Source organism: Oncorhynchus mykiss, chromosome 31 (assembly GCF_013265735.2).
Source record: "Oncorhynchus mykiss isolate Arlee chromosome 31, USDA_OmykA_1.1, whole genome shotgun sequence".
Classification (NCBI taxonomy): Eukaryota; Metazoa; Chordata; class Actinopteri; order Salmoniformes; family Salmonidae; genus Oncorhynchus; species Oncorhynchus mykiss.
Window position 1 is genome coordinate 12,544,357 of NC_050571.1, and position 11,547 is coordinate 12,555,903.

General features: G+C 42.9%; 1 protein-coding gene across 5 annotated transcripts; it reads right to left on the minus strand.

Annotated features, from left to right (window-relative positions):
- Positions 1-1,652: 1,652 nt before the first annotated feature.
- LOC110504588 (X-linked inhibitor of apoptosis) lies at positions 1,653-11,471 on the minus strand. Of its 5 annotated transcripts, none has more exons than XM_021583353.2 (8): positions 11,289-11,469; positions 9,136-9,411; positions 8,481-9,048; positions 8,024-8,123; positions 7,859-7,917; positions 7,703-7,742; positions 4,675-4,857; positions 1,653-2,997 (listed from the first exon to the last, which is right to left on the minus strand). In XM_021583353.2, exons 2-7 carry the CDS (start codon positions 9,373-9,375, stop codon positions 4,716-4,718), a joined length of 1,149 nt encoding a protein of 382 aa, XP_021439028.1. In that variant the 5' UTR covers positions 9,376-9,411; positions 11,289-11,469; the 3' UTR covers positions 1,653-2,997; positions 4,675-4,715. The 5 variants fall into 5 exon arrangements, 3 of the variants coding, with proteins under 3 accessions (XP_021439028.1, XP_021439027.1, XP_036826216.1); XM_021583352.2 differs by having other exon boundaries at positions 7,859-7,937; positions 11,289-11,465; XM_036970321.1 differs by lacking the exon at positions 11,289-11,469 and adding an exon at positions 9,825-9,901 and having other exon boundaries at positions 7,859-7,937.
- Between the last annotated feature and the right edge of the window lie 76 nt (positions 11,472-11,547).

Consider the following 11,547-nt stretch of genomic DNA (forward strand, 5'->3'; position numbering starts at 1 on the left):
ATCTACTTTGTGCATGACACAAGTACTTTTTCCAACAATTGATTACATACAGATTATTTCACTTATAATTCACTGTATCACAATTCCAGTGGGTCAGACATTTACATATTGACTGTGAATTCAAACAGCTTGGAAAATTCCAGAAAATGTCATGGGTTTAGAAGCTTCTGATAGGCTAATTGACATTATTTGAGTCAATTGGTGGTGTACCTGTAGATGTATTTCAAGGCCTACCTTCAAGCTCAGTGCCTCTTTGCTTGACATCATGGAAAAATAAAACAAAATCAGCCAAGGCCTCAGAAAAAAAAGTAGACCTCCACAAGTCTGGTTCATCCTTGGGAGCAGTTTCCAAACACCTAAAGGTACCACGTTCATCTGTACAAACAATAGTACGCAAGTAAACACCATGGGACCACGCAGCCGTCATACCGCTCAGGAAGGAGACACGTTCTGTCTCCTAGAGATGAATGTACTTTGGTGTGAAAAGTGCAAATCAATCCCAGAACAACAGCAAAGGACCTTGTGAAGATGCTGGAGGAAACAGGTACAAAAGTATCTATATCCACAGTAAAAACGAGTCCTATAATCGACATAACCTGAAAGGCCTCTCAGCAAGGAAAAAGCCACTGCTCCAAAACTGCCATAAAAAAATCCAGATTACGGTTTGCAACTGCACATGGTGACAATGATCATACCTTTTGGAGAAATGTCCTCTGGTCTGATGAAACAAAAATAGAACTGTTTGGCCATAATGACCATTGTTATGTTTAGAAGAAAAAGGGGGAGACTTGCAAGCCAAAGAACACCATCCCAACCGTGAAGCACGGGGGTGGCAGCATCATGTTGTGGTGGTGCTTTGCTGCAGGAGGGACTGGTGCACTTCACAAAATAAGTGTTATCATGAGGACTATCATGGATATATTGAAGCAACATCTCAAGACATCAGTTAAAAGTTAAAGCTTGGTCGCAAATGAGTCTTCCAAATGGACAATGACCCCAAGCATACTTCCAAAGTTGTGGCAAAATGGCTTAAGGACAACAAAGTCAAGGCATTAGAGTGGCCATCACAAAGCCCTGACCTCAACCCTATAGAAAACAAACCTGACCCAGTTACACCAGCTCTGTCAGGAGGAATGGGCCAAAATTCACCCAATTTATTGTGGAAGGCTACTCGAAACGTTTGACCCAAGTTAAACAATTTAAAGGCAACGCTACCAAATACTAATTGAGTGTATGTAAACTTCTGACCCACTGGAAATGTGATTAAAAGAAAAGCTGAAATAAATCATTCTCTCTACTATTATTTTGACATTTCACCTTCTTAAAATAAAGTGGTGATCCTAACTGACCTAAAACAGGGAATTTTTACTAGGTTTAAATGTCAGGAATTGTGAAAAACCGAGTTTAAATGTATTTGTTTAAGGTGTATGTAAACTTCCCACTTCAACTGTACATGTTTTTCTTCTATTATAGAAGTGGGGATGAAGGAAAGCAGAAGGGGAGGAAGCTACTTTCAACTCCTGAGATGTACCCAAAGATGGTCGTCACTAGTTTAAATACCAATATCCCTGCCTGGCCTTCAAGAAGATAACACTGCGATAAAGAATAAAATAGTTAGTAGCATACATGAAAGTAAAAAGACAAGACACTTCAATTTTTTAAACATTTATTTTCCAGTCTTGGTCAAACGAGTTGCACTTGAAAAGATTAATTTCCAAACAACACAATTTTAAAAAGGGGGAATAATATTAGGATGTGATCTCTAGAACTAAATCAAGTGATTAAGTGGCTGTCAGTTATGCCGTTATATATAAATAATGGAAATTGATCCAAGTCTACAATTCATCTATTTATTCACACAGAGCACACATAATGAATCACAAAAGAGTCCCACACTGAAAGCATACTAGTTGGCCCAAGGAACAGACAGTTTGGGAACTTCTACTTCAGAAACATGTACTTTGCAAACTAACTAGAAACACATGACTTGCAAACCAATAACGAAAGCCCAGTCAACAACTTCATAATTTTAAGAGAAATATGAAGAAAACATTGAAATGTGAGAGTCTGAATAAAGAAAACACACAGAAGTAAATGAGATTGTTTGAAAAGGCACTGTTGATAGCTGCAATGGTAGACCATGGTGCTGCACAGCGGACCTATAAATTAAAATGTATGCACTCACTATTGTGGATAAGATCATCTGCTAAATTACTCAAATGTAAGTATCAGAACTGTGGGTAGATGGATACAGCCATGGACAAAAAGTTGCATGTTCAACTCACGTCAGGGACAACTGTAGCATTTTATCTAACCCTAACCTTCTCCTAACCTGCTGCGTAAAGTCATTTCTGTTCATAGCTGTACTCCATATAGTCTCAACCTTTGAATCTTCATACCAAGATGGGAAACTGAGGCCCATTGCCTCTTGGGTATTGTCGGGTGAACCTCAATGATACGTCACATATCAAGGAAGTGTCATCTATACAACAATCATTGAAAAATAAAATCCCCACTTTCCATGATTCTCTTATTCATATTTACAGTGGTCCTCCTCAAATATAATATTTCTATATGTACATTCTGTAGTAGGAAAGCCTGTGTTTATAAAATCATTGAGGTGGTAAAGCAGCATTGCCATTTTAAAAGAGTTATCCTCCTGGGCCAGCATTCATTAAGCATCTCAGATTAAGACTGCTGATCTAGGCTCACTTTTGCCTTTTAAAACATAATGAGTAAGAGACCTGATCCTAGGTCAGCACTCCTACTCTGGAGATGACAATCCCTTACACCAGGTTGCATGTTAGGAGATGTATGTCTTGATCTTTTGTGTGATGGCTGCACAGCAGATGGGACACTTGTCGAGGGCCTCGGAACACTCCTTGCAGACGACCAGGTGCCCACAGGGGATGAAGACGATGCAGATGTCTCTGTCCATACACACTTTGCACTGTTTCTCCCTCTGCAGCTTCCGTAGCTTCTCAAAGGGATCCTCATCTGAAATAGGGGAGAAACATCAGTAGGTAACCAAGCACAATAAAGTAGGTAGAATACTGACCAACACAGTTTGATTGTTACTTCTATAGCCAAGCATCACGCAGGCCTACAGTGTGAATAGCATTGTGATGCATTGGAATATGCAGATGGGGAAACTAGATCAAATTGCAAAACCCTGTGGCTCTAATCAGGAATTTTTGACATATCCTGTAAACCTCATTACCAGTTTTGATAGTATCATTATATCAGGGCATTGTTCTAACAAGTAGACGTTAACCGATTATTTTTTTTCAAAAAAAATCGGACGATTTATTTATATATGTGTGTAATAATGACAATTACAACAATATTGAATGAACAATGAACACTTATTTTAACTTAATATAATACATTAATAAAAATCAATTTAGTCTCAAGTAAATAATGAAACATGTTCAATTTGGTTTAAATAATGCAAAAACAAAGTGTTGGAGAAGAAAGTAAAAGTGCAATATGTGCCATGTAAAAAAGCTAATGTTTAAATTCCTTGCTCAGAACATGAGAACATATGAAAGCTGGTGGTTCCTTTTAACATAAGTCTTCAATATTCCCAAGTAAGAAGTTTTAGGTTGTAGTTATAGGACTATTTCTCTCTACCATTTGTATTTCATATACCTTTGACTATTGGATGTTCTAATAGGTACTTTAGTATTGCCAGTTGATAGACTTGAAGTCATAAACAGCTCAATGCTTGAAGCATTGCGATGAGCTGCTGGCAAATGTAGGAAAGTGCTGTTTGGATGAATGCTTACAAGCCTGCTGCTGCCTCCCACCCCTCAGTCAGACTGCTCTGTCAAATCAGTCTTAATTATAATATAATAACCCACAGAAATACGAGCCTTAGGTCATTAATATGGTCAAATCCGGAACTTATCATTTCAAAATAAAATGTTTCTTTCAGTGAAATACGGAAGGAACCGTTACGTATTTTGTCTAACGTGTAACATCCATAAGTCTAAATATTCCTGTTACATTGCACAACCTTCAATGTTATGTCATAATTATGTAAAATTCTGGCAAATTAGTTCGCAACGATCTAGGCGGCCCAAACTGTTGCATTTACCCTGACTGCGTGCAAGAGAAGAAAAGTGACACAATTTCCCTAGTTAAAAGAAATTCATGTTCGCAGGCAATATTAACTAAATATGCAGGTTTAAAAATATATACTTATGTATTGATTTTAAAGGCGTTGATGTTTATGGTTAGGTACACATTGGTGAAATGACAGTGCTTTTTTTTCACGAATGCGCTTGTTAAATCACCCGTTTGGCGAAGTAGGCTGTGATTCAATGATAAATTAACAGGCACCGCATCGATTATATGAAACGCAGGACAAGCTAGATAAACTAGTAATATAAATCAACCATGTGTAGTTAACTAGTGATTATGTTAAGATGGATTGTTTTTATAAGATACGTTTAATGCTAGCTAGCAACGTACCTTGGCTCCTTGCTGCACTCGCATAACAGGTAGTCAGCCTGCCACGCAGTCTCCTCGTGGAGTGCAATGTAATCGGCGTCCAAAATTGCCAATTACCGATTGTTATGAAGACTTGAAATCTGCCCTAATTAAAATCGGCCATTCCAGTTAAATCTGTCGACCTCCACTAACAAGCATTGCTAACTGTGAGACACATACCATGGTTCTCTGCGGTCTCTGCGTCGCTGTCAGGGCCTCTGTTAAAGCAGTCCTGCAGCAGAGTCTCCAGGGTGGAGTAGCCTGTCCCAGCTCTGCGTATCCTCTCCAGTATGGTCCTCTCTACCAGGGCAGGCTCCAGACCCATCTCTACCGCCCTCTGGGCCATGGCTGACCTCAGCACCTCTGCACAGAGAGAGCCTGTTCTAGTCTGTGTGGGAAATAGCACCCTACTACACGTAGAGGGCCTTCGGAAAGTATTCAGACTTTTGGTACATTAGGTTACAGCCTTATTCTAAAATGGATTCAATTGTCCCCTCCCTCCCTCAATCTACACACAAAACCACATAATGTCAAAGCAAAAAAGGTATTGTAGAATAATAGTGAAGACGTCAAAACTATGAAATAACACATGGAATTATGTAACCAAAAAGTGTTAAATCAAAATGTTATATTTGAGATTCTTCAAAATAGCCATCCTTTGCCTCGATGACAGCTTTGCACACTTTGCACTGGAATGCTTTTCCAACAGTCTTGACAGAGTTCCCACATATGCTGAGCACTTGTTGGCTGCTTTTCCTTGACTCTGCGGTCCAACTCATCCCAATTGGGTTGAGGTCGGGTTATTGTAGAGGCCAGGTTATCTTATGCAGCACTCCATTACACTCCTTCTTGGTCAAATAGCCCTTACACAGCCTGGAGGTGTTTTGGGTCAATGTCCTGTTGAAAAACAAATGATAGTGTAAATCAGATGGGATGGCGTATCGCTGCATTGCACCTACTCTGCGTCTTAAAGACATGGAAGTTGGAACCAAAAATCTCACATTTTCCACCGGTCTTATGTCCATTGCTCGTGTTTCTTGGCCCAAGCAAGTCTCTTCTTCTTATTGGTGTCCTTTAGTAGTGGTTTCTTTGCAGCAATTTGACCATGAAGGCCTGATTCACGCAGTCTCTTCTGACCAGTTGATGTTGAGATGTGTCTGTTACTTGAACTCTGAAGCATTGCAAATATTTGCACTGCAATTTCTGAGGATGGTAACTCTAATAACGTATCCTCTGGAGCAGAGGTAACTCTGGGTCTTCCACTCCTGTGGAGGTCCTCCTCAGAGACAGTTTCATCATAGGGCTTGATGGTTTTTGCGACTGCCTTGTCTGACCATGTCTTAAAGTATTCATGGCCTGTCGTGTCTTTGCTTATTTGAGCCGTTCTTGCCATAATATGGATTTGGTCTTTTACCAAATAGGGCTATCTTCTGTATACCACCCCTACATTGTCACAACACAAATGATTGGCTCAAACATATTAAGAAGGATAGAAATTCTACAAACTAACAAGGCACACCTCTTAATTGAAATGCAGTCCAGGTGACTACCTCATGAAGCTGGTTGAGAGAATACCAAGAGTGTGCAAAGCTGTTAAGGCAAAGGGTGGCTACTTTGAAGAATATCAAATATATTTTGATTTGTTTAACACTTTTTTGGTTACTACATGAGTCCATGTGTTAGTTCATAGTTTAAGTATTCACTATTATTCTACAATGTAGAAGACAGTAAAAATAAAGAAACTCTGGTGTGTGCAAAATTGACTGGTACTGTAAATATTCAGACCATTTACTCAGTACTTTGTTGAAGCACCTTTGGCAATGATTACAGCCTTGAGTCTTTTTTGGTATGATGCTATATAAGCTTGGCACACCTTTTATTTTGGGAGATTATGCCATTATTCTCTGCAGATCCTCTCATGCTTTGTCAGGTTGGATGTGGAGCATTGCTGTACAGCTATTTCCAGGTCTCTCCAGAGATGTTCGATCAGGTTCAAGTCCAGGCTTTGGCTGGGCCACTCAAGGACATTCAGAGACTTGTCCCGAAGCCACTCCTGCCTTGTCTTGGCTGTGTGCTTAGGGTTGTTGTCCTGTTGGAAGGTGAACCTTCGCACCAGTCTGAGGTCCTGAGTGCTCTGGAGCAGGTTTTCATCAAGGATGTCTATGTATTTTTCTCCACTCATCTTTGCCTCAATCCTGACTAGTCTTCCTGCCACTGAAAAACATCCCCACAGCAAGATGCTGCCACCACCATGCTACACAATAGGGATGGTGCCAGGTTTCCTCCAGATGTGATGCTTAGCATTCAGGCCAAAGAGTTCAATTTTGGTTTCATCAGACCAGAGAACCTTGTTTCTCATGGATTATAGTCTTCAGGTGGCTTTTGGCAAACTCCAAGCGGGCTGTCATGTGCCTTTTACTGAGGAGTGGCTTCCGTCTGGTCACAAGCATAAAGGCCTGATTGGTGGAGTGCTGCAGAGATGGTTGTTCTTCTGGAAGGTTCTCCCATCTCCACAGAGAAACTCTGTCAGAGTGACCATCGGGTTCTTGGTCAGCCACCCTGACCAACCCCCCCCCCCCAATCGCTCAGTTTGGCCAGCTCGAGGAAGAGTCTTGGTGGTTCCAAACTTCTTCCATTTAAGAATGATGTGTTCTAGGGGAATTTGGGGGGGGGGGGGACTCTTCCCCAGTTCTGTGCGTCAACACAATCCTGTCTCGGAGCTCTACGGACAATTCCTTCGACCGCATGGCTTGGTTTTTGCTCTGACATGCACCGTCAACTGTGGGACCTTATATAGACAAATCATGTCCAATCAATTGAATTTACCACAGGTGGACTCCAATCAAGGTTGTAGAAACATCTCAAGGATGATCAATGGTAACAGGATGCACCTGAGCTCAAATTCGAGTCTCAAAGCAAAGGGTCTGAATACTCATGTAAATTAGGTATGTTTATGTTTTAATACGTTTGCAAACATTTCTAAAACAGTTTTCGCTTTGTTATTATGGGGTAGTGTGCAGATTGCTGAGGATTTAAAAAAAAAATTTAATCAATTTTTAAATAAGACTAATGTAACAAAATGTGGAAAAAGTCAAGGGGTCTGCATATTTTCCGAATGCACAGTATGTACACCACCCCCCCCCCCTTTTTGTCTCGTTCCAAAACAAATAAATAAAAAGTGAACTTCATTAAAAAAAAAAATGTATACCTGTTCCGTGACTTGAACATCCATTCAGGTGACTTGAAGCCTGGAAAAATCAATAGAAAGAAGGAATTTGATAAGGATGGGTACAGTTTAATATGTTTGACCGCAGGTTTAGGGGTTAGAGGTCAGGGTTAGGAGGATGAAGTCTTTGAGACTTACGGCATTGTTCCTGCCAGGACCTTGTAACTGAACACTGCTGACGAACTCCTGTCCTTTCTCTGTCAGCAGAAAATTACACCTGGATTAAAACATGACACTCAACGTTAGTGACGTGCATATGGATGTTAACTTTAAACTGAGTGTGAGTGACATGTTTGTTTTTACCCCGGATAGTGTTTGGCGTGCTCCTCCCAGGGATTCTCGTCCGGCTGCCAGCCCTTCAGACCTCCACCACAGCAGAAACACACCACACGGTCTGGAGCTCCTGCACCCACACAGAAACACACACACTTGGGTTAAGATCAACCCAGACACACACACACACACACACTTGGGTTAAGATCAACCCAGACACACACACACACACACACACACACACACACTGGTTAAGATCAACCCAGACACACACACACTGGTTAAGATCAACCCAGACACACTTGGGTTAAGATCAACCCAGACACATACACACTGGTTAGGATATGTCCCTGGTCCCCTCTATGTCCCCTCCTCTCACCTTTTACCATTGAGTAGCAGGTAACTATAATAATACGTTTTGAATTGTATTTGTTAAGTTACTTTTCTCACGGCCAAATCTCTAGTCTACCCCACTCCCAGGTCTCACCTGTGTTGTAGAAGCCTGCTCTGGCCAGCCTCTCGTGGTCAATAGGGTGCTGGATTCCTGCAAAGCTGCCTAGCCTCTCCTCAAAGCTCTGCATGGGGACCCGAGGACCCGGGCGTGGCCTGGTCTCCCCTACCTCCTCCTCTCTCCCCACCTGAGAGGGGAGGTTCCCCACATCATGCCCCAGTATGAAGAAGCAGTAGGGGAAGTGTTTGGAGTGCTCCCCCCACGCCGTGTCCCCAGCCTCCCAGCCCCCCAGCATCCCTCCACAGCAGAAGCACTGCACCCGGTCACTCTCCCCCAGATAGAAGAGCCCTGCCTGGGCCAGCTCTCTAGGCCGGACCGGGGATGTGGAGGGCCACGGGCCTAAGGTGTTGAACCGGGAGTCTTCGCTGACCATGTGCGGGACCATGGGGTAGGTGGACTCATCCACCACCTCTCCCGTTCTCAGGCGGAACTCCATGTCCTCGGCGTCTTCATTGTAGTGGGGTTCGTTGGTCAGCATGGCACCTTGAAGAGAGTTGACCCTGGAACGATGGGTGCAGCTCAGGAACTTACAGTTAGGGGAGACCTGAAACATTGCAACAATAGTATCATCATTTGTTAGAAACAGGAAATAAAATTGTTTTGCACGTGTCATCACCCTTCTCATGCTCACCTCCGCGTGCCTCTCCGCGGGTGTGTCCCCTCCACACCAGTTCTCTACAGTTTTGTGGCAGCTGAAGCAGCGCACCTGGTCAGCCTGTCCTGTGAAGTAAAACCCAGCACGGGCCAGCCTTTCCGCTGACACCTGCTGGGCCAGGGGGGAACCCCGGAACGAGTCCAGCCGCATGTCCATCATGGACCAGTCTACTGCATGGTCCGACTCCAGATCACTGTCTCTCCCGGGGCCTGACATCACGACACAGGAACAGGGCTGCCTGAGATGGATGGGCTGGGGGGGAACAAACAACAAAGTCATTTCCACCATGACACCATGTATAAGTTTAACAATAGAGAGCCTTGTATTTCCTAAAGAGGCACTAGATGGCAATATGCACATTGCTATGGATATTGGGATGCTGTGCCTTTAAGACAGGAAAGAGTATGTGGTCACATGGAGGTATTGGCTGTTACATGTGAGGGGTGGGGAGGCAGGAACAGGCTCTTTAAGATATGCTCTCACACTACCGGGCCGCCCTGCTAACCGCAGGAATACAGAGGAATACACAACGACCCACACAGCCGAATGTAATCAACACTTATTATCTTAAGTGAGCACTGGGCTCAGTTTTCCTTTCTTTCCTATTATCTGCTCTTTAAAACAAAGCTCAGCATTTTGTAGGAAAGGAGTTACGTAATGCCTACTTTGCGATGTGAATCAATCAGCCCTCTCCGAGTAGTGTGTTGCAACACGATCAGTATCCAGCCTTATCAATGTTACGGTACTAACACAGCACAAATCCCCAACAGGGAGGAGGAGGAACCGGTCAGTTAGAACAATCAGCTATTTCACCTCCGGCTGTATTCACCAATCAAATATTATCCAATCCCATCACTATTCCTTCCGTCAACATTAATGCAATCAATTACATACAGTACCTCGTTGCCATGCCCTGTGTTAGGCTAGATGAATTGGCTATAGCAGCAACAGACAGGCACCCAGGCTACCAACCATAGAATTACCATTTATATGGAATATAATTACGCTACGGTCTATGCTAGCAAACAACCAACCAATATTGGTTATGTTTGTTGTAATATTTTGTATACCTGCCATCCCCATTGCAGCAAGTGAGGCTTGCTTCAGAATGAAAAATGCACATAGACTGGAAGTTGTCATGGTTTCATAGGCAGCACTCTCACACTATAATGAAACTGTCCCTTGGCAGACTGCTGTGAAAAGAGACATGTAGATGACTAAATGGATGGGATGATGATGTCCAATGAAAGTTTGCTGTATCCACTCGTCCCCATGCTCTCTCTGACGGCTCCAAAAGGCATCATGTGGATGCCGTTATCAACAGGGCCCTGAGTAATGGATGCCGTCATCAACAGGGTCCTGAGTAATGAATGCCATCATCAACAGGGCCCTGAGTATAACATATTCTTGACTCTGAACTGGCTATGTGTCCATGATTGTATAACTCAGCCATGTTTTACACTGCAGCACTTGTCTTTGTGACCGAGGCCCATCTGTTACTGACCAGAGCTGGGCCTTAATCCAAATGCACAGAAAGGACATGTGGATGTATAGATTGCACCACTTGGTCGAATGACAGCAATAGGCTGATCATACATGTATGCAAAGTGTATGTCAAGGGTTCTGGGAGACCTTTTCGGCACAGTAGCGCCGTGTCCGCGGTTCAAACTCCACTCTGACTAAATGTTCCCACTCAATGCAACAGTCATACGGACACGTGGGGTGGGTGAGGTCTATTGGCCGGCCACGTACATTCTGGAAAGTTCACAAGCTCTTGTTTGTGTCTATAGCTAGACAAAAGTCCCAAACATAAACATGGGTTAACGTGAATCGCAATGTGCTGCCGATTGACCTGTTTGAGAGTTGGCACAGTTGAGTACTCTGCTGGGCATGGATACGCACTCTCGGGGATTACATTCTTCCAATGTTAAGTATGACATAGTTAAATAAAAAAAACAAGCAACGTTTCGTGTAATAACGAAAACTAACAAAGTAAACATTATTTGTCTATAGTGCACTGATCAGTCGACATTGAGCTGGTTCGCCATAGACAGTAACGTAGTACAACAATCGAGCCGTCAACCATAACAGTTGAAAATACATCGCAAAAACATAACCTATACGCATACCTTGGAAAACCTTGGATGTCAACTTGTGTCTGTGAGGTCTTGGATGATGCCTGTCTCCTTTCCAAATAAGACAGATCACCAGTATTTTTGCCCAGACTATTTGACCCTGGTTTCGGGAAGTAAGTTCAGCGTTGGTGTTGTTCTGCGCACCACTACAGGCGCAGCCCACCTGACCACCATAGCGGAAATGTAAAGTTTATGACGTAGAAAAAAGGGAGGTATAGTATGTGTGTGGCAAGTACCCTACAAAAATAAATTG

Excerpts from the sequence above, each read along its gene's own strand:
- LOC110504588 (XM_021583352.2), bottom strand. The coding sequence starts at position 9,375 with ATGTCAGGCCCCGGGAGAGACAGTGATCTGGAGTCGGACCATGCAGTA. Across the intron at positions 8,124-8,480 it reads AGCAGGCTTCTACAACACAG|GAGCTCCAGACCGTGTGGTG; the intron begins GTGAGACCTGGG and ends GTGTGGGTGCAG. Across the intron at positions 7,743-7,858 it reads GTCCTGGCAGGAACAATGCC|GCTTCAAGTCACCTGAATGG; the intron begins GTAAGTCTCAAA and ends TGATTTTTCCAG.